Genomic DNA, 26,337 nt, shown 5'->3' on the forward strand with positions numbered 1-26,337 from the left:
GTTCCTATCTCTTCCTCTCCCTTCTTCTCTGAAATCAGTACATACACATTTTTTAAGAAATAAATTTTCCAAATACACAGGGCTCGCCCAGCTGTTTTCCACCCAAATCCCAGCTCAGTGCCTGCGAGTGAGACGTGCTTGTTATTTAATGCCCCCCCACAGCCTCGTTTTACAAAGTAGGGAGACAGGGTGGGGGACCCACACAGACGGGCCACGGTTCCGAGTGGAGCCACGCCCTCCCTCAGGAGACCTGCTGCACCCGACCGTGGGCGTGAGCCCCCAGGTCAACTCCCCCAAGGGCCCCAGGGGACCCTTGGCTGCTGCTTCTCCAGGTGTGACAGCGGGCTCTGTGTCCTCCGGGTGGGCCCTGCCACCGCACTCAGACTCACAGCCCCCGCATGTGCCAGGACCCCCAAGGTCAACCCCACACCAGACTGCCATGGGCCGGAGCAGACTCGCCAGGACTGAGGATGAGGCTCCCCGGAAGGGAGCGGCCAGGGGAGGCAGCACCTGGGGGGCGGGGCCAGAGCAGGGCAGGCACCCAACCTGCTCATCCTGCCTGTCCTGTAGCTGTCACCCCAGCCAGGCCAGTGTGGCTGCCCCTGAGGTGGTGGCCTGGGCTCCCTCGGCCCACAGGGAGGGCTGTCACACCCAGTGAGTCCTGGTGGAAAGTGGGGTGCTCCTGGGAAGGGGAGGGTGTGCTGGCTGGCGGGCGGCCTCCCCAGCCCCTGCCCTCGCACAGCGCACTGCAGCCCTGTGACACACGGTGTGCCGGCCTGGCTGTGTGGGCCCCGGAGTGGGGCTGGTTCCCTCAGTCCCCTGGCGGCTGGACCCCTGAAGCTGCTGAAGGGGGACGTGCTGGGCACAGGGCACCTCCTGCCCGAAAGCCCCCAGTAGCCTGTGTGGCCCCAGGGGCCCCAGAGAGCACGGGGGCCTGGCCTCCTGGGCGGGAGGGCCCCAGCAGCTCTCCTCGGAGCGCAGGCCACTTCCACTTCCCTGGACCCAGCCTCCAGGGCGCCTGGCCGGGCCAATCAGAAGGCAGCCACCTGGGCCTGTCCCTCTTCAGGAAGTCAGGGCTCCCTCCCTCCCTTCCCGGCCCTCATTGAATCAGTGGCGCTGGCTGACGGGCATCCAGCTGCCTGGCTCCCTCCGGGACCCTCAGGTATGTGGTCCCCTTCTGAAAGGTGCAGGAGCCTCCCAGCAGGGCACCTGGGGGCATCTGGGAACCAGCAACAGCGGCGGGGCGTGGGCGGGCCACGGCGTGGGCACTGCCCTGTTCCCCTCGGTGCCCTGATGCCTGGCTGTCGCTAGGCTGGAACACACCCCCAGGCACAGCAGGGGGCAGGGACCCCGCCACCGCCCAGGCCCCCACCACCAGGCCTCAAGCTGCGGTCCAGCTCCCAGGACGAGTGGCCTTTCCCACGTGGGCCCAAGGCTCTGTCACGAGGGTGGGTCCCGGCCTCTGTCCCCACTGCCCAACGGCCGACCGCAAGGCCGCTCCCTGCCTTGGCCTGTGCCGGGCAGTCCCGTCAGAGAGCCAGGTGACACCCCGAGAGCAGGCCCTGAGCAGGCGCCTCGGGGAGGCGGGAGAGGAGGCCAGAGGTGGCTGGGTGCCCGGCACCAGAGCGACTGGGGCAGGCGCCGAAGCCGCCTTTCGGGCGGGCCCTGGTCCCCCATGGGCGTCCGGCCACCCTTCCCAAGCCGCAAAGTCGCGGAGCCTCACCCGGAGCCGCCAGCCCTGGGCAGCGGCTGGGTGGCAGTTGCATCACCAGCCACGGGCCCGGAAGGAGAGGAGGGGATGGACTGGGATGTGAGGGCGCTGAGTGGGCGAATGAGGAAGTCGTGGGGCTGGGAAGGTGGGAGGGTCCCCTGCCAACACTCTGGCTCCAACCTGGGCACCGAAGGCTGCCTCCTCGCCCTCACCTGCCAGGGGGCAGTGCCAGGGGCGGCACCCACGCAGCTAGCATCCTGGGGGAGGCAGCTGTCTGGCTCCATGGCACTGGGGGTGCCCAGGAGCAGGGCAGGGTCGGAGGGCAGTGTTCCTAGACTCCCCCTGTCTGACAGCGTCTCCCCCATCCCCCCAACCGTAGAGGGGGCCCCGGAGAGAGGCCAGGGCGCCCAGGGACGGCTTGGGGGCGCCGCCAGTGAGCTGATGGGGCGCGGGTCACCGTGCCGCGGTCGTGCCCTCTGTGGTCTCGGAGATGGGAGGTGGGTGGGGCTGCACACTCCCTCGACCACGCCGGGGCCTGGTTCCTGTTCGCCTCTGCCCAGAGCGCGGGCCGAGCTCCAGGTGGCAGCCCGGTCCCTGCTGGGACGCCAGCTCAGCGCGCGTGTCCTGCCAGTGCGCCCCTGCTCGGCCGCGCCCGCCGCCATGTCCGACTACGAGAACGAGGACGAGTGCTGGAGCGCCCTGGAGGGCTTCCGCGTGAAGCTCATCTCCGTCATCGACCCCGCGCGCATCACGCCCTACCTGCGGCAGTGCAAGGTCCTGAGCCCCGACGACGAGGAGCAGGTGCTCAGCGACCCCAGCCTGGCCATCCGCAAGCGCAAAGTGGGTCAGTGCCCGCCGCCCGCTCCCCGGGAGGGCCGTGTGGGAGCGGGAAACCCCGGCCTCCTGCCCTGTCCTGCGGGCTTGGCACCTGCGGGCGGGCGGTGGGCGCCCCCCCCCCCCCCCCCCCGGGCCTGCGGGGCTGCCAGGGCCCCGCCCCTGCGCCCGGCCCACGCCCTCCCGCCCGCCCCCAGCAGCTGTCTGGTTGCAGGCGCGCTGCTGGACATCCTGCAGCGCACGGGCCACAGGGGCTACGTGGCCTTCCTCGAGAGCCTGGAGCTCTACTACCCGCAGCTCTACCAGAAGGTCACGGGCAAGGAGCCCGCCCGTGTCTTCTCCATGATCATCGGTGAGGGCCTGGGGCACAGGGCCGGGACCCAGGGGCCTGGGGGCAGGGCTGCTGGCCCCTCCCTGTGGGGTCTCCCAGTGGATAAAACGGGGTGAGACGCCGGGGAAGGGTCCACGTGGGGGCAGGTCTGGGCCTGGCTCCCGTCCGCTCCTCTGGAGTGGGGGGCAGGTGGGAGGTGAGGGTGCCCAGGCCGGCTTGCGGCCCCGAGCCTGTCCTGCCCGAAGACCACCTGACCCCTGACAGGTCAGGGGCCTGTGGGTCCCGGGCCCTGGATCCGAGTCCCCTCACCTCAGGATCCAGATCACAACAAAATTAGAGAAAGGGGAGGGAGCCCGGTGCCCTGGCTGCACCCCGCCCTGGGGGGAGGGTGCGGAGTCAGAACCGCAGTCCATTTCCTCCACGGGGAGCCGCAGCCACGGAACCGGCCCTGAGCCGAGCCGGGAGCTGCAGGGCAAGCCCAGGGCCGGGTGATGGAGCCGGGCGACGGGGACGGGACCTCTGACCGCGGCCCGGCCTGCAGACGCGTCCGGGGAGTCGGGGCTGACGCAGCTGCTCATGAGCGAGGTGATGAAGCTGCAGAAGAAGGTGCAGGACCTGACGGCCCTGCTGAGCTCCAAGGACGACTTCATCAAGGAGCTGCGCGTCAAGGACAGCCTGCTCCGCAAGCACCAGGAGCGCGTGCAGCGGCTCAAGGAGGAGTGTGAGGCCTGCGGCCGCGAGCTCAAGCGCTGCAAGGACGAGAACTACGACCTGGCCATGCGCCTGGCGCGCCAGAGCGAGGAGAAGGGCGCCGCGCTCATGCGCAACCGCGACCTGCAGCTGGAGGTGCCCTCGGCCCCGCGGGCGTCTGGGCAGCGGGCAGCGGGCTGCGGGCGGGGCGGGCAGGGACGGTGGCGGGCCCCGTTGAGGGGCAGGGCCGGCAGGGCCTGCAGCTGGAAGTGCCCTCTGGTCCCCACGGGTGTCCGGGCGGCGGCACAGGACGGGCAGGGCTGGGGGTGGGCATCGTTTGTGGGCCCGTCGAGGGGGGCGGCGGGCGGGGCTGACGCTGCGGCCTGGCCGGCAGGTGGACCGGCTCAAGCACAGCCTGATGAAGGCGGAGGACGACTGCAAGGTGGAACGCAAGCACACGCTGAAGCTGCGGCACGCCATGGAGCAGCGGCCGAGCCAGGAGCTGCTGTGGGAGCTGCAGCAGGAGAAGGCGGAGCTGCAGGCCCGGGTGCAGGAGCTGGAGGCCTCCGCCCAGGTGGGGGCGGGCGGGGCGGGCGCCGCAGGGGCCGGCGGGGTGGGCGCCTCCCCCCGCGCCGCCGCTGCCCTGCCGCCCTGTGCCCTGCGCCACCCACAGGAGGGGAAGCCGGACAAGAGCAGCCCCTACATCCAGGTGCTGGAGGAGGACTGGCGGCAGGCGCTGCGGGAGCACCAGGAGCAGGCCGGCGCCATCTTCGCCCTCCGCAAGGACCTGCGCCAGGCCGAGGCGCTACGCGCCCGGGTACGCGGGACAGGGGCCCGGCGGGCGGGGTGGGCGGAGGGTCTGCCCGGGGCCTCCCCTCTCAGCTCCACATCCCTAGGCCCCTTCCTGGAGGCACAGGGCCCAGCTCCTCACCCCACCCCTTGCCCGCTCTCCCTGGGAAGGGTTTGGTCTGGAAGCCCAGGGCGGGCAGGCCTGTGGGGCGCGGGCGGTGTGGCCAGCTGCCGTCTCCCGCCCGCAGTGCCTGGAGGAGAAGGAGGTGTTCGAGCTGCAGTGCCAGGCCCTGCGGAAGGACTCCAAGATGTACAAGGACCGCATCGAGGCCATCCTGCAGCAGCTGGAGGAGGTGGCCATCGAGCGGGACCAGGTAGGGGCACCGCGGAGGGCGGGCCACCGGACAATAGCTCGGCCGGTGGGGGGGGGGGGGGGGGGGGGGAGGGGCGGGGGTGGTCGTTGTCAGAGTAGTTTTTATTTATTCACTTCTGTATTGTTAAAATTATCTTTAAAAAACATTTTTATTGATTTCAGAGAGGAAGGGAGAGGGAGAAGGAGATAAAAAAATTGATGAGAGATGAGAGAGACACATGGATCAGCTGCCTCCTGCCTACTGGGGAGTGAGCCCGGAACCCGGGCTTGCGGTACCCTGACCGGGAATCAAACCTGGGACCTCTTGATCCCTGGGACAATCGATGCTCAGTCCACTGAGCCACACCAGCCAGGCTCCAAGTGGCTTTTAAAGGACAAGAGCACATGTGAACGCCATGAAGGTAGTGCCGCCGGCCACCGCGCCCAGCGGCTGCAGGAGGTCCACCTCGCACTGGGCTCCCCAGACTTTGTCGACATACATACAGCTTCGTTTTTTATTTTACAAAATTGGAAGCATCTGTCTTGTTTTGCAAGTAACTGTTAACCCCAAACACCACGGGCACCTTGGTTGGCTGCCGCCTTGTGGCCGGGAGGCAGCGCCCGCCTCCTGGGCGGTCCCCGCAGACAACCTGCCCTCCGTGGTCGTGGGCTGCGGCCGAGCCGGACGTGGTCTGGCTGTGGCGCATTTGTCCCCTCAGCCTCACGCTCAGCCTTCCGTGGCGGGGGGTGGGGGGGTGGGGGGGGCACGGCACAGTGTGACACATTCGTTTTAAAGAATATTATCGGCTGTTCACAATCGCTGTTGTTAAATATATTTTTATTGATTTTAGAGAGGAAGGGAGAGAGGGAGAGAGAGAGAAACATCAATGACAAGAGAGAATCATTGATTGGCTGCCTCCTGCACACCGCACACTGGGGATCAAGCCCACACCCCGGGCATGTGCCCTGACCGGGAATCGAACCCAGGACCCTTTGGCCGACACTCTATCCACCGAGCCAAACCGGCTAGGGCTACACCTTCATGGTGTTGATGGTGGCCACGGCCCAGACGCATGAACCCGCGTGTGGGGACCAAGTGCAGGCTGCCCAGCATGCCGGCCGGCCGGGCTGGTGCAGAGGTTTTTAATGTCCTTTCTTCTCTGAACGGCCCACGCTTCCCGTCACGAGCCTTCATTGCGTTGACGATCCCTGACACTGCGCTGCTGGACGGGGCAGAGGAGGCCTGGGCCCGGGCTGGACGTGGGCGGCCGTGCCAGGGGCGGCAGTCCGGGTCCCCACGCAGGGTCTCCCCGCAGGCCATCGCGTCCCGGGAGCAGCTGCACACGCAGTACGCCCGCAGCCTGCAGGACAAGGACGCGCTGCGCAAGCAGGCCCGGGAGCTGGGCGAGAAGGCGGACGAGCTGCAGCTGCAGCTGTTCCAGCGCGAGGGCCAGCTGCTGGCCGCCGAGGGCAGGCTCAAGCGGCAGCAGCTGGAGATGCTGGTCCTGGTGCGCCTCCTGGGGTCCCTGCTGCCGCGGGACACGGGGGGGGGGGGGGGGGGGCTCCTGGAGAGGCTACTGCCACGGGACACAGGCCGCCTCTGGGGGCGCTGTTGCTGCAGAACACGGGGAGGGGGGCTCTAGGGGAGCCCTGCAGTGGTGGGACACAGGGGGCCTCTCGGGGGCCCTGCTGTGGCGGATAGGGGGGTGGCCCCTGGTGCAGGCATGTCCCCAGGGACCCCAGAGCCCGGGAGAGCCGCTGGAGAGCCTCAGTCCTGGCCCGGCCCGGCCACTGCCCCCTGGTGGCCCTGGCAGGTCCCAGGCCCTCCTCAGCCCCCTGGCAGGTGGCTCTGGGTGCGGTGAGGGGCAGAGGGGGACCTCCCTGGAGAACTGGCCTGGGACCCCTCCCAGCCCCACCCCAGCCCATTCCCGAGGCGGCTCAGCTTCCCTGCAGCCTGCTGACCGGCCCTCTTCTGTGACCACAGAGCTCTGACCTGGAGGACAGCTCACCCAGGAGCTCCCAGGAGGTGAGTGCGCCTGCCGGGCGGGCTCCCGGCCACAGCCCCCGCTGGACCGCGGCCCCACGCGCGTCCCTGGGAAGTCCAGGAGCTCGGCCGCCTGCCAGCGGCCCTGGTGAGCTGGGCCGGCCCCTCTCCTCCCGACCCGCCGGGCAGAGGACGGGCAGCTGGTGCCCCCGGGCCTCTGTGTGCTCAGGGCAGGACGGACCCGGCAGCCCCACCCCATGCCCTCGTGGGGGCCTTCCCGCTGGGCCCTGGCCCGGCTGGGCCGCGGAGACCCCCCCGAGAGGCTGGTGCAGAGGGGGACAGCGAGGGGACAGCAGCCCAGGGGGTGGGGTGCGTCCACGGGGCAGTGTCCTGACCGGCTGCCCGTCTCTCTCTGGAAGCTCTCCATCCCCCGGGACCTGGAGGAGGACGCCCGGCTCTCGGACAAAGGTGAGGAGGGCGGGGCTGCCACCCAGTCCTGACCCTCGGCCCACGCAGCCCTGCTGGCTGGTGCCTGGGGATGTGTCCTCCAGCCCTGTCCTGTGCACTTCACACTTGGGGACACTGAGGCTGGGAGGGAGAAGTGACCCCCAGAGCCCCCCAACGAGCCAGGGAGAGCCGCATTCGAATCCGGGGCCAGGTCTGCCGGCTGTGTCCAGCTCCAGCTCCAGCCCCAGGCCTGAGCAGGGAGCAGGGGAGGGGCAGCCAGCTGGCACCCAGGTGTGCCACACCAAGAAGGGGGACAGGAGGGGACAGAGGGGCTGTCGGAGGTGGGGGGAGCTGGGGGCTTCGGGTAACGGGCCGCACCCTCTGCCTCCTGAAGACAGGACTGCACGGGCGGCCAGGAGGTGGCCCGCAGGTGACATGGGGCAGGGGCTGGCTCGGAAGGTGGGATCTGAGTTCGGGAGGAGCCGGTGCTGGGCCAGGGCTTGGGGGGGAGGGGTTAGGGGGCACCGCAGAGGCTGTGTGGGAAGCCAGACAAGACTTCCTCAGCATCAGGCCCGACCCAGCTCCCAAAGGGGCAAAAGCGGAAGAAGGGGCACCAAATAGAGAAGTGAGGGTTGGGTGGTCTGAGCTTGGGGCCACGGGCCTGAAGGTGGCGAGCCCAGCCAGCCCGGAGCCCTGGCCCAGGGGGGCGGCCACTCGCTGGAGCCGGCGCTGCAGTCAGAGGCTCAGGGGAGGTGTCGGCTGCAGGCAGAGACCTGGGCTCCCTATGGAGTCTATGCGACTTGAGCCCGGAGTCCCCCCTCATGGCCAGTTTAGGGGAGCCAGCCCCTCAGGGCACCTGCCACCCCAGAGTCCTGAGCCCTGGGCCGACTAGGCCCTGGCCCATTCAGAGGGGGCCCAGCAGCCTGGAACCTTCTGCCCCCACAGAGGAGGGTAGGGCCATGCTGGTGGGAGGAGCAGAGGTTGAGGTGGGAGCACCCCGGGGCCCTGTCTGTACATGGGGATCCTTGTGGGGTCCCAGCAGACAGCGCCGGGCTGGGCAGGCAACACCAGGGGTGAGGAAGGGGTGCGGCCAGCACGCTGGGTACTGGCAGGGGGACGAGGGGTGCGGCCGGCACGCTAGGTGCTGGCAGGGGGGCGAGGAGGGGTGCGGCCGGCACGCTGGGTCCTGGCAGGGGGGCGGCACCCACAGGCACCACTCTCCTCTGCAGGCGGCCCCGCTGACCGGGAGAGCCCAGAGCAGTCCTTGGAGGCTCTGCAGAGGGAGCGGCCCTTACTGACCCCCAATGTAAGGCTGACCTGGGGTGGCCCTGCGCTGGGGAGAGGATTCCTCCCCCGGGATGCCTGGGGGCGGGTATGGGGGAGCAAAGGGTCTCTGCCCACGGCTTTTGGGGTGCAGTCTTTGGAACCTGAAGCTGAGCCCCTCCCTTGCACAAAGCAGTGGGCAGAAGGGTGGCCAGGCCAGGGCTGTGCCTGGGCAGTGGCAGCCACGGGAGGCCTGTGTTCTGTGCGGGCCAGGCAGCCTTAACGGATCACCACTGCCGGGAGCCGCCCCCCAGCCCCACCCCCCAACCCCCAGCCGAGGAGCAGAGGGATCCTGGCCTGGAGCCCCGCCCGCAGGTGGCGCTGGGTCTGTCTTGTCCTCCAAAAGGAGGGACCCACACCCCACTCCCCGCACGCACGGTGCGCGCAGCCTGCTCCCCGCACGGAGCTGGTGCTGCCGCTCGGAACCCCCCCCCGGGGCCCCCCCCCACGGGTGCAGTGCCAGCGCGGAGCGCGCTCAGCTGAGCTTCCCGCTGCTGCAGGACGCGGGGCTGAGCGGCGGGGAGCCCCCCGAGAAGGAGCGGCGGCGCCTCAAGGAGAGCTTCGAGAACTACCGCAGGTGCGGGGCGGGCGGGGCGCGGGGAGAGCGGGGGGGGGGGGGCGCGGGGCGAGCGGGCGCGGGGAGAGCGGGGGGGGGGCGCGGGGCGCGGGGCGGGCGGGCGCGGGGAGAGCGGGGGGGGCGCGGGGCGGGCGGGGCGCGGGGAGAGCGGGGGGGGGGCGCGGGGAGAGCGGGGGGGGGCGCGGGGCGCGGGGCGGGCGGGGCGCGGGGAGAGCGGAGGGGGGCGCGGGGCGCGGGGCGGGCGGGCGCGGGCGGCGGCCCCCCGGACCCCGCACACCGCGCCGGCTCTCCTCTCCGCAGGAAGCGCGCGCTCCGCAAGCTGCAGCACGGCCCGCGGCCGGGGGAGGTGGACTGGGAGAACACGACGGGCAGCGACAACACGGACACCGAGGGCTCCTAGCGGCGGGCACGTCCGCGCACCGGCGCACACAGCCCCGTGGGGTCCCCCGGATGTGAGGCGGGCGGGGAGCACTCCGTGCGGCTCCCGGCCGGCGGCCCCGGACAGAGCGCCGCCTGCGGACCGAGGGGTCCCGGGTTCGAGCCCCGTCCAGGGCACGGGCCAGGCTAATGGCTGATCCCAGTCGGGGGCGTGAGGAGGCGGCCGATCCATGGTGCTCATCACTGACGTTCTCCCTCCCGCTCCCTTCCGCTCCGAAGTCAATAAAAGTATGTTTTTTAAAAAGAGAAAAGAAATGCGGCTCCTGAAAAGCAAAGCCACTGCCAAGCGAAGGCGCAGAGGGTCCTGGCCCGGAGCCGCCCGCGGGTGGCGCTGGGTCTGCCCTGTCCCCCAGGAGGGACCCGCACACACCCCGCCCCCCGCAGCGGGCGCGCAGCCGCGGCCTCGCTCGCGCACCGTCCAAGCCGCCCCGCCGGCCGCCAGGGGGCAGCAGCGGCCGCGCGGGTCCCGGAGGGTCGCTTCCGCCCGCCCGCTCCCAAGATGGCGGCGGCGCGGCTTCAGCTCGGCCAGGCGGGAGCGGGGCGGGGCGGGTAGAGCGGCGGGAGGGATGCTGCGAGCGGCGCTGTGCCGCGTGTCGTCGCTGGTGAGCCGCGCGCGGCCCGGGGGGCCCGGCTTGAGGCGACTGTGGGGGTGCGGGGCCCGCCCCGAGGCCGCGGGGAAGAGGCGGCCCTGGCGCTGCGGCTGGCGGCGCTGGAGCTCCGAGCCTGGGCCCAGCGCGGCGCACTACCAGCTCGTCTACACCTGCAAGGTGGGCGCGCGGCCGGGCGGGGCGCCTGGCGCTGGACCGCGCTGCGGGCAGGGGTGGCGCGGGGCGACCGCGTGGAGGGGTGGAGCTGTGCGTTGGGGGCGTGTCCTAGGAGGGGCGGTGCCTTCTGGGAGATGAGTGGAGCTGTGCGTTGGGGGCGTGTCCTAGGAGGGGCGGGGCCTTCTGGGAGATGAGTGGAGCTGTGCGTTGGGGGCGTGTCCTAGGAGGGGCGGGGCCTTCTGAGAGAGGAGTGGAGCTATGCATTGGGGGCGTGTCCTAGGAGGGGCGGGGCCACGCGGGAATGCTGTCCCCAGGGGCGGGGCCTTCTGGGAGAGGTGGAGCTATGCATTGGGGGCGTGTCCTTCTGGGAGGGCAGGGGCCGCAGGAGGGGTGGAGCTACTCCCAAGGGCGGGCCCATGGCCTGACGTGCCCTGTCTCCATGTCTCCCCCAGGTATGTGGGACCCGGTCCTCCAAGCGAATCTCCAAGCTGGCGTATCACCAGGGAGTGGTCATTGTGACCTGCCCTGGCTGCCAGAACCACCACATCATCGCGGACAACCTGGGCTGGTTCTCCGACTTGGATGGGAAGAGGTGAGGAGGCCGCCTGGGCCGGGTTGGGGGACACAGTCCCAGGTCAGAGCCCCACCCCGCCTCCCTCATGAGGTGTACCGAGCCCTCTTCTCCCACCTTATCAAACTGGAGGAGCAGCTAAATTTGAATTTCAGAGAAACCACCAATAACTTTATATAAATGAGCCCCAGGACCGACTGCAGGCAGGACCCATCTGTCGGGGCCACAGGCCTCCCCGAGAGTGAAGGGTCAGGCAAGGCTGACTCTCAAAGCATCGGCTCTTGCATTTTGTGGTTCCTTCCTTCACCCTACAAAGATGTCTGAGTGCCTGCTGTGGGGCGGGAGCTTGCCCTCTATCCATGCTGCCGGGTCGACGCACCAGACGGGGTGCGTGTGAGGCGGTGTGGACGAGGCCCTGGGCCTGCAGAGTTGGCTACCCCCTGTGGAGAGCAGGGGGGCAGCGGTTAGCAGCCTTGAGGCCGGATGGCCCTCCACAGTTCAGACGGGCTTCTGAGCGCGCGTTCTCCCGGGGAATGGGCCAGTAACAGGTACCCCTGTGGGGCGTGGAGAAGGCCCCCCGAGGGCAGCGCGCAGTGGCCCGATGTGCCTTGGCCCCGATGCCACCCAGTGTTCCTGGCTCAAGCTTGACCTTGGGTGCCCTCGAGGGCCGAGTTGCAGGACAAGTGAGGGGCCCGGAGCGTCATGGTGCCTCCCTCTCTCTCAGGAATATTGAAGAAATCCTGGCAGCCAGAGGGGAGAAGGTGTGCCGAGTGGCCGGTGATGGGGCTCTGGAGCTGGTGCTAGAGGCTGCGGGGGCCCCCAAATCTACCACTGCAACAGAAGGGGGTGAGGACAAGGATCCCACCCACCCTGGCAAGACAGAGCCCAGCTGACCCTGCCTCCCGCCCTTGAGAGGGCTGCTTCGGCCGGCCGCTGTGCACACGCCAGCTTCTGGCAATAAACAGACATCACTGGCAGGCGACGGGCCCTGGGCTCTGCTGTTGTCCCTGTTCCGAGTCAGTAACTCCCAGGACCCCCTCCAGGTGCAGCCGGGGGACCCCTGGCCCACCGCCGGCGCCCGGCTCGGAGGGGCTGGCCATGTCCACGTGGGGGGGCTGGACGTGGAGTCTCAGGCCTCCTGCGTGGCTGTGTGGCCTTGGGGCGGTCCCTTTGCCCCGCTGAGTCGCTGCCTTCCCGTCCGCAGATGAAGAGAGGCCACCCTGTCGGGCACGGACGGGAAGAGCAGACTGGCACAGGGACAGGGTGGCCCAGTCGTGACCCAGCTGTTTCTGGGAAGAGGCCCGAGGGACGGCCAGTTAGCTAGCGTCCTTCCTGGGGCAGGATCGGCACACCTCTTGGGTCCCATCTCTCGAGCCAGACTCAGGGAGGCCCCCCAGATCCCTCCCTGCCACCTGCCACCCCCTGGACACACACCAGGCTGCTCACCGCAGCTGCCGGTGGCCTTGGCGACAAGGGCAGCGGGAGCTGGGCCGCCCTCTGAGGGGTGGGGGCGGGCGTGCCCCACGTGGCCCCCACCCTGGGGTGTGCGGTTTGTCTGGCTGCCGTGTTTGACGGCCTCCCCAGGATGTTCCTGTGTTTATGAAAGTGTGTTTATTTCCCGAGTGTTCTGGGCTGTGTGACCTTCAGCATGAATCACCGGCCCGTCGGATCCCCGCCCCGTGCCGGCCCCCGGAGCCTTGGCTTTGTTCTCCGGGGCCCTGGCAGCTTGTGCTTTGCCTCGATTACCCCCTGTCCTCTCCTTGGCAAACAACCCTCCATTATTCCCGCCAGCGCCTCCTGCGCCATCTGCAGGGACTGTCATCCTCAGCGCCCCCGCCTGCCCCCCCGCAAAGCACCGAGGCCACGCGGGGACTGGCTGCCCTGGGGCGCAGGAGCGGGGCCGGGCCTTGGCCTGGCTACCTCACTGCCCCTCGAGTTGGAACTGAATTTGGGGAGGCCTGGGAAGCTGGCTGGACCTAGTAGGGCCACCCAGGATCCTTCCTTCATGGCTGGGGAAACTGAGGCCTGTGGTTTGGATGTGTGTGTTGACCGTGTCATTTTTACATTCTGATGCTTTGACCTGTAAGCCCTGCTGGCCCTGGAGGGACTGTTCCCCCCCCCCCCCCCAAGAGAGATGACAGATGCCTGTGAGCGCACCAGGCAGGGACCAGACGCTCAGGGCAGCCCCCGCTGGGAGCCACCAGTTGTTTACACCGGCCAGGCCCTGTGCACGTCCCCTCCCCTGCCTCTGGCCCACCTGCAACCTTCCCGTGTGGCCTGGGACCCCTCCTCTGGTTCCTGCCACAGGATCAAATGCCTCTTTCAGTGGCACCGTCGCCTGGTCTACTGGCCTCGCCACACAGAGCGACAGTAACCCCCCCTTTCAAACAGTGGCCATCGCCAGGCCTCTGCCCTTTCCAGCCGGGCTTCTCTGCTCCCCCCCCCCATTATCTTTCCTCCCTCAGCCCCAGTCCAGGGCCCTCTCCAAAAGGTCAAATTAGGGGTCATGTGTCTGGGGACATTCAGGAGGGTCAGACAGCATCACACGACTTCCTGCAGGACTGTCAGAGCCATTAGCTGCCGAGAAGGGACACAGCACCCGGTGTTATTTGCAGAGCGTTCGGGCCCCAGGGTTCCTGGGGAGTGAGGACTGTTTGGGGGGGCCCTGCTCCGTCTCAGGAGTGATGCCACCCCGTGTGCTCCTGCCTGCTGAGCCAACCTCGCCCCTCTGCGGGGTCCCGGCCCCTGTGGGCAGTGTGGGGTGTGGATGGAGCAGTGGGTCTTGGGGAGTGAGGAGAGTGGGGCCTCCCCTGCCCCACCCGGTGCTCAGACCCTCCTGGGGACAGTGCCTTATGACGGCTGCTATTTTGGGGTGTCCATATCTGTGGGGCATCGCCCCAGGCTGCTCTCTCAGCTGCGTCCATCAGGGTCTGGGGGGGCGGTGATGTCACAGGCCCACTGCACCCCCCGTGCTCTAGGTGGCCCCTCCGGTCCTAGGTGGGGACTTGAGACCCGAAAGGCAAGCGCATCCTGGCGTGTGAGTCCAGTTAGGACAGCGACTGGCCCTTGCAGGGGCAAGGCCGAGGGGTGAGGGTGGAGGTGGAGCAGGGCACCCCAGGCAGGCAGGCACTTGGAACCTCTGCCCGCAGGCTAGCTTACCGCCCCCCCCCCCCCCCAAAACCCACATAGACAGCATTCGCTTGGCCGACTTTATTTCTCCGGAAAAACAGAAAAACAAATGTACCCTTGGTCTGGGAAGGGCCCTTGGACAATGGCAGAAACGCGAGGGTAATAAATACGCATGTCCATTCAAGTACCGGCGGCCAGACCCGCCCTCGGTCCCCACACCCCGCATCACACCCCGCCAGGGGGGCCCCAGCACCCTCCCCTCCCCCCAGAGCCCAGGGCTGGGCTGAGAGCAGGACCTGGAGAGGAGGGGCTGTCCCGGGTCTTGGGGCTGAGAATCAACCCCAGGCCGGGGGGGGGGGGGGTAGAGGGGGGCCTGCGAGTGGGCCCAGGAATGGGTGTGGGTGAGGGCTGTCTCCTGCCCATCCCGTGCCAACTTGGGGACAGGGAGGGGCAGGACCCCCTCCACATACGGAGGAGGCAGGGACGACGTAACCCTAGCTGGTGGGGGAGGGCGGAGCTGAGCCTCCCAGCTTTGCTGACCCGCTGCCACCCGTGGGCATGGTGTGGCAGCCTCCAGGCCATTGCCCGTCTTGCACGGCCAGGTGCAGGCCTGGCTGGTCCCGGTCCCCGCACACCCAGGCCCCATCCATGGCTGGGCTCCCGAGCTTGGAGCTGAGGAATGTGGACACTCACCCCCTCCTTCCTCTCGGGCCTGCCTGCTCAGGGCCGTGTGGGGCTGGGGCTCAGGGCCAGGGGCTGTGGGAGCAGGCTCACCTGCCTCCACTGTGGGCTTCCTGTCCCCCCGCTGCAGCCTGGGTGGGAGGGAGGGGCCCTCCTGGGGGTGAGAGACCGGGGCTGGGACCAGCATGTCTGCGTTTGGCCTGCCTGGGACCAGCTCTGGGACGTCCATGTCGCTGGCGGCCCCCTGAGGAGGCGGCACAGAACCTTTGGGGGGTGGGGCGGCAGCAGGGTTTTCACATTTGGCTGCAGGACAGCGGTGGGGCAGGGAGAGGCCCAGGCCTGGACAGCACCTGGGCAGGGGTCGGGGCGAGGGAGGGCTGACCAGGAAGGCCTGCGGGGAGCTGTGTACCACGGGGGGCGGGCCCAGGACAGAGAAGGCCTCCCCCCGGCGGCCTGGCCTGGCCCAGCCTGCCTCCCTGGGGAGGGGCATTCAGTGGGGGCGGTGCCCCGTGTCCGGCTCAGTGGGAAGGGCGGGGGCCCAGCCGGCCTTCAGCCACGGCCTAGGGAGGATGAGCTTCTCAGAGGCTGTGGGCATCCTGGGCGATAGAGCTGCTCCCTGGGCCTCCAGGAGGGTGGGCCTGGCTGTGGGTTCGAGGCCTTAGCTGGTGCCGGGCTGGCACTGTTGCCGAGGCTCGGGGGGCCCGCCCACCTCCTGCTCCGGGCTCCCGGCGAGGTCCACCCGCTGCTCGTCCATGCGCTTGGCCTGCACCCTCTGGATGAGGCTGAAGAAGTCCTCGTCGGGCATGGTGGGGCCGCGGGGCAGCCCGTCGGGCGGCGGGCAGCGCTGGTCGTCGATTCTGGAGGACTGGGCAGAGCGGACACGCGGTCGGGGGCCTGGCCCTCCAGGCCTCGGGGGGCCGGCCCAGCAGAGGCCCCGCGGACAACCCCAAGGCACGGGCTGTCGGCCAGTGACCGGCCAGGCCAGGAGGGCGAGGCCGCCTCGGGGGGGACAGCTGCAGGTGTGGGGTGAGCCATCTGGGAGGTGGAGCTGCCGGGGCCCCCCCCAGAGCACCCTGACAGAGGTGCGGTCAGGAGTCCCTGGGACAGGGCGGGAGGCCGCAGCCCCCGGAGCCCGGGGTGGGGAGCTCTTCAGGAGCCTTGGGTGGGGCTGGTGCTGGGGGCCTCGGGGGCTGAGCAGCACAGGGGCTTCTCTGCAGGGTCTGGAGCAGAAGGGCCAGGAGCCTGCGTGCATGTGGACGGGGGGCTCGGGGGGGCCCCCAGGCTCGCCGAGGGCGGTGCTTTCCTGTCTGTGGAACGAGCGTCAGGTCTGCAAACTGCCCGCTCTGCCCGCAGGCCGTGTGCCCCGCCCCTGCCCGGGAGGCTCTGCTGGCCTGGGCCCCGTGCTGGAAACCCCGGGCAGTGAGACCCGCCGCCTCCCCACTCCGGGTGCCATCTGGCCTGTGGCTTTTCTCTGTCCAGGGTGGAAGGCTGGAGGGGTCCTCAAAGCCACTGCCTTGGGCCCCCCCCCCCCAGCTCTGTCCGAACAGCCAAACTGAGGACTTCTGGGGGTGACCTCAGGGGGGTTTGACCACCGATGGCCGCTTGGTGACACCTGCTGAGCCTCCTGTCATTCTCCCCTCCCCCGCCCCGCCCCAACCCCCCCAAGGCTTCCCCAGACCCGGCCTAAGAGGAGGGCAGAGCCCTGCAGGGGGCCTGGGCCGGGCCGGACACCCCTCACCCCCCACCCCCTACTGCCGGCAGCGCCTACCTGGCACTTGATGAGCATGTTGAAGAACTCGTCCCCCGGCGCCTGGGGGTCCCTGTCGCCACGCAGGTGCCCCAGGTTGTTGTGGGTGACGCGCAGCCCCGGGAGGCGGCCCAGGCTGGCGCGCTGGTCGTCCAGCCGGCGGCTCTGCGAGCTGGCGATGAGGTCAAAGAGCTCTTCCGTCTGCGGGGAGGCTGTGAGCGAGGGCTGGGCTGCGGGGACAGGGCCAGGGAGGGCCGGGAGGTCAGCCCAGCCCACAGCACTGCTGGGGGCACACGGGGTCCCCGCCTGCCTCTGCCGGGGGCCCCCACACCTGCCTCCAGGACGTGACAGGAGGAGAGCCCCCCCCCCCCGGCCCCGCCATGAAGCTTCTGACACGGGCTGGAGGGCGGATGACGCGTCCCAGGAGGCAGCTGGGGGAGGCGGGGGTGGGAGCTCAGTGACGCGGGCACTTGGCAGCGGCTGCACCGCCCTCGCCCTCCTCGCCCTGGGAGCTGGGGGCTCTGCCCCTTCAAGGTCGGGAGCCAGCGGTGCTCACCCATCCTCTCCTCCAGGGCGGGGGCGGCCATGGCCTCGGCAGCCCCGGGCTGGCCCTCCTCCAGCGGGCAGCGCTGGTCGTCCATGCGGCTGCTTTGGAACTTGCTCAGCAGGTCGAAGAAGCACTCCTCGTCGGCGGACGGGACCCGAGGGAGGCTCTGGGGACCGGAGGGGCGGTCAGCGCTGGCCACCAAGGCCCCCTCACAGCCCCCGACACGACCCGGGGGCTGCTAGGCCTGGGCCGGGGGCAGGACTCTCCTCGGCCTCCTCTGGTCCCAGGCCGCCCCTCGCCCCGTCAATCCCTCATCCTCGGCCATGACCTTGCCCCTCCCCGGGTTTGCAGCTGGACCACCTTGGCCCCGGGAGATGCCACCAGTGCAGCCTGACCCCAGGGTGACCCAGCTGGGCCCAGGCAAGTCCCACCGGCGGGTCAGGATGGGGAGAGTGGTCAGGAAGGGGAAGGGGGGGTGAGAGACAAGATACGGGGCCACTGGGCCTGGCGGAGTCCCTCCTGGCAGGTGACCCCAGGCCTCGGTTCACACGTCCACAGGAGGGGCGGCTGGAAGGTGGGGTCTGTCCGGCCTCCCCAGAGGGCAGAGCCAGAGCAGGCCCAACCCCCCAGCCTCCCAGGCCTGGTCCAGGGCCCTGCCCAGCCCCCGTCCATCTCTCAGCTGGTGGCCTCCGGCTCGCTCCGCGCTGGGCGCGCAGAGACCACAGCAGCAGAGACACCGCCGCTCCATGGGGAGACGGAGGCACAGAGCTCGCAGACCCCAGTTCACACGGCAGCAGGAGCGGCCAGCCTGGCCTCCTGCTGTGGGGAGGGGCAGCTCGGGGGTCAGAGACCCCGGCAGGTTCCCCCCGCCCCCCGCAGGCCCAGAGCCAAGGCTGCCACAGTTTAAGGCCCCCCAGATCTCTGCTCTCTTGCGGCCCCCCAACCTCACAGCCGGGAGGGAGGGAAGGGACAGCTGGCATGAGGGGCCCTGGCGGGGGCTGCCCTTGGTGAGGCCTCACGGGGACCTACAGGCCGAGCGCGGCCGAGCACAGCGCGGGGCGGCCGGGTGCCTCTCCCGAGGTCGTGGGCTCTGCTCCCAGGCTGCTGTGGGCTGAGTGGCTGTGGGGAACCCCGGGCTCAGCCAGGAGTGGGGTGAGCACAGCAGCACCCCACACAGGCCAGGTGAAGGGAGCCAGCCCCTCCCAGGACAGGTGTGACCCCAGCGCTCTCCAGCCTCCCCCGGACTGACACTCGGCGCTCAGGGAGGCGCCTGAAGGAGAGGGTTCGCCCGAGGCCTATCGCTGGGGCCGGCGGGGGGGGGGGGGGGGGGGGGGAGCTGGGCTTCGAGGGCCCTGCACTGTGTCCAGAGGCTCCTGAGGCCCAGGCAGAGCCCATCCCGGGCCTGGCAGCCCCACCCCCGGGAGCCGGGGCACCTGGGAAGGGCTGACGCTTCCCGTGTGACGGGGTTGTGGGCCCGAGACCAGAGGCGCACACGGGAGGGTCTGGGCAGTTCAGAGCCCCCGCGCCCTCGCTCAGGCCACCACCTGGAACCCAGCCGAGCGGGGCCTGGGGGCTGTCCCTGCTCCGACCTCTCCTTTGCCCCAAATTCAGGCTCCATCCACCCCGGTCTCAGAGCTCCTCAGGCCTCACTCCAGCCCCTGCTAGAATTCAGGCCTGTCTCTCACTGGGAGCACAGCCCCCACCCCCGGCCGGGGCTGCCCCTCCCCGCCTGCCTAGCCAGCCCCTCAGGGGTGATGCCATGGCCCAGTGCTGCCCAGAACCCAGGGCCGGGGCTGAGAGCAGGCGGGGAGGCCGCGGGGGCAGGGAACACCCTGAACTCACCCGGGCATGGGCCTGGGATGACCACCCAGTCCCCGGGGCTGACTGCACGCCCACCTGCCAGCCCCCCTCCCCCACAGCTCTGCTGGGGTCCACACGGACCAGGAGGCTCCCCCTCCACCGGTCAGGGCCCCACACTCACACCACATCAGGAGCTCGCTGGGTCCACCGGGTGCTGGCCACGTGGGGCCAGGGCAGGACGCCAAGGTGCCCGTGCCACTCACTGCCCTGCCCGCGCACCTCGCCGCTGAGACTCGGGGCCCTGGGAGCTGCGCGCTTAAATAGGACCCGTGAGGGCCCTCCCCGTCCCCGCCCACCAGCGCCGAAGCTCGCTCCCTCGAACACGCTCATGCACACTCACACGCTTTCACACACGCACACACACACACACACACACACACACACACAGGCGCTCCGTAAACACTCGGAAGTGGATTTCCCTGAGCACAGCACTGAGCCTCTGGCTGGGCCAGTGGCGGTCACACCGGAGGGCCTGGGGGATGGGAACCAACTCCCAGCCCAGACCCCGCGTCCTTCCCTCGCTGGGTCGGCCCGGAGACGCCGCCACTTTCTCCAGCCGATTTGGAGTCAGGGCGGCGGCCACCCCCGGGGAGCTGGTCCCAGGGCCTTCCCACCTGGGGGCTCGGTCACCCTCAGCCCAACACCCTCCCACGGCCCCTCCCCACACAGCAGCCCCCTGGCCTCCGCCCAGCCCCAAGGCCAGGCCCCTCCCTGCTTCAACTGTCCCCCGCGTCCCTTTCCTGCCCTGGAGGCCCGCGCAGGAGGCCTGTCCTTGTCACCACGCCAGCCCGGGCTCACCAAGAAGCACCGGGCAGTGGCTGTGAGCTGCAGGAGTGAGGACGGGACGGGGCCACTGGAGCCTCCTCCCGGGCCCTCCCTGCCCTGTTCCCCCCACAGCCCAGGCCCCGCTCTCCGAGGCTGCCTCCTGTCCGGGGAGCTGGGTCAGGTGCCTGGCGGGCAGGGGGCTCACCCTGCCACTGGGGTCCGCGCCTCCAGTGGGGCCAGGCTCAGCACAGCCATGGGAGTCCCCCCACAACACCAGCACCCCGAAGCCCGCTGTTCTCACGGGGCCGAGCCTCAGGTGCTGGGCTGACCAGGCCTTGGAGCCCCAGCGCCACCGGTCCGGCCTGACACCCCTGCCCTCTGCCTCAGTTTCCCCCTCGGGGTTTCTGTAAACGAGCTACACAGGACAGGCCCGGGTGTCGGCTGTTGTCTATCCAGAAGAAGGGGTCCCAGGCGGCAGCTACAGGGGTGCCAGGGAGCAGCATGGGGGGGGCTGGCGGATGTGGGCCGGGGCACGTTGGCCTGGCTGGACGGGGACAGCCTGGACCCAGCGAGCTGGGCCCACCTCTGCCCGAGGCTGAGCCCCTGGGCACTGGAGGTGGCGCACCGCTGGCCCCGGCTGCCTTTTGGTGGAACCAGCTGTCGGGCGGGAGGCTGCTGTGGGTGAGGAGTGCGGGAGCCAGAAAGACAAGTCCCTTTGTTCTCCCTGCTGTGGGGGAGACGCCAGGGAATTGGGGTTTGGGCTCTGCCCCCGCCTCACTCAGCCCCGGGTCACATGACAACAGTGGGTGCGGGCAGTGTTGTCGCCTTAGGGGGGAGCTCGGGGACGGGGGCCACGGGCAAGGTCCGGCGCCACCCACCCTCACAGCCCCGGGCAGTCCTCCCTGCGCCTCAGCCGCGTGGCCCCCCACCCCATGCCTGGGCGTTGGGGTCCTCCCTGTCCGGTCCTTTCTGGCTGGGCCCGCTCAGGACCCCCCCAGGCCCTACCTTGGGCCTGCCCAGCCCTGTCCCCCATGCCCGGTCCCCTCAGACCGCACGGCCCTCCTCTGGGGCGAGGCCCTCACTGCCTGGACCCCAACCACACGGCCGTTCACCCGGCGTCCAGCACCCCCTCCTGTGCAGCGATCCCTCCTCAGCTCATGGACACAGGCCCTGACGACAGCAGCGCTGGGGCCAAAGGGGTCGGCAGAGACCCCACCTGAGCTCCTGGGAAAGGGCGGGCAGCAGCCACCGTGTGGAGAATCCGCGCCGACACCCACAGGCTGGGGCGGGGGTGACAGCGCGGAGGGAACTGTTCAGACTGATTCCGGAGGCTTGGACCAGGTATTGGGGGGGGGGGGGGCGTCTAGGCTGACCTCTGAACCCTGACCTGCTCCCGTGAGCCTGGAGGGGCTTCAGGGCACAGAGGGACACCTGCCAGGCTGCAGGAGGCCAGCGCGTCCATCCACCCCCCACCGTCCATCTACCGTGGGCTGCCCGTCCCCTCGCTGGGCATGGCTGCTCTGTCCGCGGGGCCGGCGGGGTGGGTGCGGCTCACAGCTCAACACTGTCCCTGCGCTGCCGGCAGGTCCCGGGCGGCCAGGGCCGTGACCTCGGCCTCCGTGTGCTGTCCTGATGGGCGGTGAGGCCCCCGGGCCCCTGGCTGAGCCGAGGACAAGCTGCCTACCGTGCGTGGCATCTGCACCCGGACTTCTGCGCTGTCCAGCGGGGAGTGGCCGCCCTCCCGGGGCCTCCTCTCAGCGGCGTCCGGCCCCTCCTGGTACTTCCGGCTCCTCACGGGGAGGGGGAGCAGGTCCCTGCCCGGCCCCCGCCAGTCCCCGGAGTGGTGGCTGTCTCCATTCTGCTCCTGGGGAGGGGCGGGAGGCCAGGCGTGGGTGGGCCACCAGCACCCCAAGGCCCTAATGGGGGGGTGGGGACGTGCTGGGCAGGGCAGAGGGGTCTGTGGGGTGAGGACAGGGGGCTCGGGCCCCGAGGTTACTGCGGGCAGGGCCCTGATGGGGGGAGGGAGGGAGTGGGCGGTGGCACGACAGGCCTGTGGGCCTCTCAGGGACCCGATGGGCAGATGGCACGTCTGTCTCCCGGGCAGGGATGACGTGGACAGAGGTGGCCGCTCAGCAGACAGGCAGCGCCTCATTAGCCCGCGGCCCCCGCTCTGCACTCGCTGACGTCCTCCTGTCCCCGTCGTGTCCCCAGCCGCCCGCGCCACCCCCCCCCGCTCACCCGCTCCAGGGGCAGCCTCAGCAGGTCCCAGGTCTCCGCGCTCAGTCGCTGCGTCCTCTTGGGCCTGGCCCCTGCCAAACAGCGGCCGTCAGCCCGTGGGGCCCGGGGAGCGGAGGCTGGTGGGCCGGCACCCGGGGCCGAGCTCGCCTCTCCCACCTGGGTCGGGTCTGACTGCCGTGTCTCCCGTAAGGGCCAGTGCCCCAGCTCTGGACCCGCTCTCCCCTGCTCACTCGGCGGCCGCCCAGGCCCCACGCGGGCCCCACGACTGCAGGCCCTACAGCAGCGGTTCTCAACCTGTGGGTCGTGACCCCTTTGGCGGTCGAACGACCCTTTCCCAGGGGTCGCCTAAGACCATCCTGCAGATCAGATATTTACACGACGATTCCTAACAGTAGCAACATGACAGTGATGAAGCAGCAACGAAAATAATCGTGTGGTTGGGTCACAACGTGAGGAGCTGTATTTAAAGGGCCAGAAGGCCTACGGGGAGCCCCCAGCCCCGGCCACACCTCCTGCCCGGACAGCCCCGAGGGACGGAGCCACCGAGTGTCCAGGGCTTCATGAGAACTGGGGTCCAGAGAGGGCTGGGGGACGGCTGGGTGGCCGGGCCCTCTCCCGGTCTGGCCTCCGGGATCTGGGGAGCCACACCCCGTCCTGCTCTCTAGAGGCGGGAAGCAAGCCGGCCCGGGCGGGAACACAGTGGCCCCGCAGCCGCAGCCGCTGTCCCAGGAGCCCAGGCGTGGCCACTGCTGCCCTCCCCGCCCCTGAGCGCCCGGAGTGGGCAGCCCGACCCGTCCTGAGGCTGCGGGACACGGGCCCCAGGGCGCGGTCAGGGCCCCCTCCTCCCAGCCCATGAGGAAGAAGCAAGGACTCACTCTCAGACCCCATGGCACTTGGGGGCTCTGCCCACCCCTCTGCCATCTGCATCGATGGGGAGAAGGAGGGGCACCTCGGTGCCAGGGCTGAGGGGCCGCAGGGCCGGACGCAGCCGCGGCACAGGCCCCTGCTCCATCGCCCGCCCGGCCTGGTGGGGCCTCTCTCTCGGCCGCCCGACACCCTGAGGGCCCCCCTCGGGTTCCCCACCTTGTCTGCTGGGCCTGGGCCCCCCTCGGCCGCTCTGGCCCTTCCTGGCCCTCCGCGTCCCTGGCCTAGGCAGCGGCTGCACCGCCCCCGACACGCAGCGTCCAGCTCCGGGCGGGTCCCCGTGGCCAGCGCGGCGGCAGCCTCGGGCCCGGCTAAATGCGGCCTCTGTGTGGAGGGAGCCCCGGTCCTCCCGCCTGCCCGTCCGGCACCCACACCTCGGCTGACTGGGGGCATTCAGGCCGGGCACCGCCGGCTCGCTCCCCGCCCGCCCCTCCCACCTGAGGGCGAGGCCTGGAAACTTCCCCGGCCGGCCGTCCCTCCCTCCCTGGTGAGGATCTGCCCCACCCGCCACCCTGACATCCTGTCCCAACCCGACCCCTTCCCGCCTCACCCAGATGGAGTCCCCTGCCCGCCCGCCTGCCCCACACCCGCCCGCCCCCCCAGCCTTTCGCCCAAATCCCTTCTCTGCGCACAGCTTAGGCCCCGTTAGCCCTGTTCCTCCCTGTCAGCCCTGCCGCCCACCCCCATCGTGCTCATCTGCCCCAGGCACAGCCCCGCTACTCCCTCCCTCGGGCCAGGCTCGCTCGTGGGGGGCCCGTGTCTGGACACGGTTCCTCCATTTCTGCTCCGGGCTCACTCCCCAGCTCCTTCGTCTCTGCTCAGATGTCACCGTTAAGGGCTGCATGTTTGTGTCGTACGTGGACGCCCAGAGCCCAGTGTGACGGCTGGGCCGTGGGCCCTGGCACGTGACGTGGGGTGGCTGAGGTCACGGGGGTGGGCCCCGCGCTGGGGTTGGTGCCCTCAGAAGGGACCAGACAGCTCGCTCTCTCCTGCACCCCACTCTTCCCCTCTGCAAGCTGGGGAGCCCTCACCGGAACGCACCGCGCTGGCACCTGAGCTCGGACCCTAGCCTCCAGACTGAGAGAAAGAATCGTTTCAGCCGCCCGGTCCGCGGTTCCGGGGCACAGCCAGCGCGGGCTGACACGGCCTCGCGAAGCCACCTGCTGTCCACCTGACACCCCAGCTGTCCCCGTGTTCCTCCGAAGCCTGGGGACACGAGGCGACTTCCTGGCACAGGACTGACCGCCATCCTTGCCTGTTCTGGCCGCTGGGGTGCCCCTAGGGCAGTGATGGCAAACCTATGACACGCGTGTTAGAGGTGACACGCGAACTCATTCTTTTGGTTGATTTTTCTTTGTTAAATGGCATTTAAATATATAAGATAAATATCAAAAACATAAATCTTTGTCTTACTATGGTTGCAAAGATCAAAAAAATTCTCTATGTGACACGGCCCCAGAGTGAAGTTAGGGTTTTCAAAACGCTGACACGCCGAGCTCAGAAGGTTCGCCATCACTGGCCTAGGGCTCCCCCAGGGCTTGGCGCACAGTAGGTGCTGCATTAGGACGTGGCGAGGAGCTAGTGTTGGCTGAGCGCCTGCGTGTGGGCCCCTGCGTGCGGCTCCCCATGCACCGTCCCCTTCGGGCCGCCCTCCCGAGACTGTGGACACTGGCTGGGCCCAGGGAGGGGGCCGCCTGGACAAGGCCACAGGGTGGGGAGGGGCAGGCAGGGGCAGGACGGGGAAGTCAGGGCCGCAGGCGCGCCCGCACAGGGCAGCTGTGCCCTCACTCCTGCCAGGTGCCGCTCCCAGGGTGACCGTGGGCCCACTTCCCAGGTGGGGACCCTGAGGCACAGCTGGGTCCAGACACTTAGCCAGCCAGGACGCGGCAGAGCCGGGACCAGAGCCCGCGTCTGAACAGCCCCTCGGACAACATGCCGTGTGCATCTCCACCCTCCGTGCAGTGTCCTGGGGGCTCCTGCCGCTCTGCACCCGGACGCCCTGAGCAGGGACGGTAGGAGGGGGGAGCTGCAGAGCAGTGCGAGCCTGGGGGATGGGACGGCCCAGGCCCGTGGGGACCGACGGGGGACGCCCCACCGAGGGCAGGCGGACTGGCTGCGGACTGGCTCCCTCCGCTCTGCACCGACCGAGCAGCCCGTCGGGGATGTCCCGGGCCCTCGTCCTGCCCGCCCACCGCCAGGTGCCCTTGCTGGGAAGGGCAGGTGGGCACCCAGGACACCTGGACGCTGGGGCCCAGACACAGTGACAGGGAGGCGCCCCACCCACACAGACTCGCTGGGGGGTGGGGGCTGAATGGAGAGGCTCTGGGTCCTCCAGCTGCAGAAGGGGCCCTGTTTTTATCAAGACAAGGAAGCAAGCCCAAGCCAGACACCAGCCACAGACCACGCCCACTGCGTGCCACGCCCCCTCTCCTGGGCCCAGCCCCTGCCCTCCGAGGTGCTCCCTGTTCCCCTCCACCCCTCACCCCAACTGACAGGCTCTGGAGATGTGGTTGCCCCACCCCTCAAGGGAGTTCCCAGAAGTGGGTGCTTGGCTCTGGGACCTGGGCCAGCCCACCACCCTGGCTCAGGAGGTGGGGGGGGGGGGGGCGGGAATGAGCGCCACCCCCTGCAGGAAGCTGAGCAGGGCTCACCTGAGCGGGGTCTCCTCCAGGGCCGCCCACACTCAGGGTGCCCGCCTGCCTCCAGTGGCCAGCAGGCCGCACCCCAAAGCCGGAGCCTCCAGGCCGCGGCCCCCAGACCCGCCCCCCCCCTCCGCCCCCCGGGCCTGGGCAGGCTGCAGGGCCACCGCCCTCCCAGGATGGCCTGTTCCCAGGGCCTGCGGGCTTCCCTGGCCGCCAGCCTGCTGGGGGGGCTGCCGGGGGCCTGGCCGGGGAGGGTCCAGCCCGAGGAGCTGGCGTGGGGAGGACAGAAGCCGCCTTGTTCCGCTCAGCGGGCTGCTCACCCACCACGGCCCCCCTTCCCCCAGGAGGACGGGCCTTTCCAGGCGCAGCCCTGCCCCCACCTCCTGCCCGGGTTCCCAGAGGGTGGCCCCCAAGGGCCAGGGGCTGCCAGGGGCTCTCAGAGCTGCCCAGCCTCGGAACACCCTGGCCTGATACTTCCTGGGGGACACACTCCATCCCATTCCTTCGACCACAGCACCCCCAAAACGGGCAGGCTGAGGGCCCCAGAAGACGGCTCCCTCCCTTCAGTCTTCAGCAAGCTGAGTTGGGGGTGACACGTACCCCCATCTCCTAGGACAGGCCACGGCCAGAAACCCTGGGACCCACCCCAGCAGCCGACTCCTGGCCTGGTTCTCAGCAGCCCAGGTGGGGGGCAGGGGGTGCCCCTGGGAACATGGCCATCGAGAGGCAGGGGCCAGACTCCAAGAAAACGCAAGAACCATGGGGGTGGGGAGGGGCCGCTGCCTCGCGCCTGAGCCGCCCAGCACCCGCCGCAGCCCCCTCCCCACCGCAGCCTCTACATCTGTTTGCTCTGCAGGGACGGTCTGTCCTGCGTGCGCATCGCTGACCTGCACGGGGCGACCAGCAGCCCGTGAGCGAGGAGGTCATTCCAGCGGCTGGACCTGATCAGGCCCCGCCCACTCCATCTGCTGACTCACCCCCTCCCACCTGGTC

The 26,337-nt window shown here is 69.8% G+C and overlaps 3 protein-coding genes across 8 annotated transcripts in view; 2 read left to right on the forward strand and 1 right to left on the reverse strand.

Annotated features, from left to right (window-relative positions):
* Positions 1 to 543: 543 nt before the first annotated feature.
* CARD9 (caspase recruitment domain family member 9) lies at positions 544 to 9,477 on the forward strand. 4 transcript variants are annotated; one of them, XM_036306867.1, is made up of 14 exons: positions 544 to 654; positions 1,067 to 1,162; positions 2,343 to 2,555; positions 2,760 to 2,897; positions 3,418 to 3,722; positions 3,961 to 4,140; positions 4,240 to 4,383; positions 4,604 to 4,729; positions 6,024 to 6,215; positions 6,692 to 6,733; positions 7,111 to 7,159; positions 8,368 to 8,444; positions 8,962 to 9,038; positions 9,339 to 9,477. In XM_036306867.1, the coding sequence occupies exons 3-14, from the start codon at positions 2,372 to 2,374 to the stop codon at positions 9,436 to 9,438; spliced, it is 1,614 nt and encodes a 537-aa protein (XP_036162760.1). In that variant the 5' UTR covers positions 544 to 654; positions 1,067 to 1,162; positions 2,343 to 2,371; the 3' UTR covers positions 9,439 to 9,477. The 4 variants fall into 4 exon arrangements, with proteins under 4 accessions (XP_036162760.1, XP_036162758.1, XP_036162761.1 ...); XM_036306868.1 differs by lacking the exon at positions 544 to 654 and having other exon boundaries at positions 829 to 1,162; positions 2,272 to 2,555; XM_036306865.1 differs by lacking the exon at positions 544 to 654 and having other exon boundaries at positions 828 to 2,555; positions 4,276 to 4,383.
* Positions 9,478 to 9,621: 144 nt separating this feature from the next.
* Positions 9,622 to 26,337, forward strand: part of DNLZ (DNL-type zinc finger) — a 33,368-nt gene continuing 16,652 nt past the window's right edge. Inside the window, exons 1-3 of one of the 3 annotated variants that reach the window (XM_036306870.1) lie at positions 9,622 to 10,243; positions 10,693 to 10,832; positions 23,719 to 24,070. In XM_036306870.1, coding sequence (XP_036162763.1) covers positions 9,647 to 10,243; positions 10,693 to 10,832; positions 23,719 to 23,758 — 777 coding nt within the window. In that variant the 5' untranslated portion in view covers positions 9,622 to 9,646 and the 3' untranslated portion in view covers positions 23,759 to 24,070. Of the gene's footprint in view, positions 10,244 to 10,692; positions 10,833 to 11,535; positions 11,789 to 23,718; positions 24,071 to 26,337 lie in introns of those variants that run through there. The other 2 variants (XM_036306869.1, XM_036306871.1) reach the window with 2 other exon arrangements.
* GPSM1 (G protein signaling modulator 1) lies at positions 14,007 to 19,317 on the reverse strand. Its single transcript, XM_036306872.1, has 4 exons — positions 18,899 to 19,317; positions 16,925 to 17,081; positions 16,390 to 16,598; positions 14,007 to 15,486 (listed from the first exon to the last, which is right to left on the reverse strand). Exons 1-4 carry the CDS (start codon positions 19,103 to 19,105, stop codon positions 15,280 to 15,282), a joined length of 780 nt encoding a protein of 259 aa, XP_036162765.1. The 5' UTR covers positions 19,106 to 19,317; the 3' UTR covers positions 14,007 to 15,279.

Source organism: Myotis myotis, unplaced genomic scaffold, assembly GCF_014108235.1.
Source record: "Myotis myotis isolate mMyoMyo1 unplaced genomic scaffold, mMyoMyo1.p scaffold_m19_p_44, whole genome shotgun sequence".
In the NCBI taxonomy this organism is placed as follows: Eukaryota; Metazoa; Chordata; class Mammalia; order Chiroptera; family Vespertilionidae; genus Myotis; species Myotis myotis.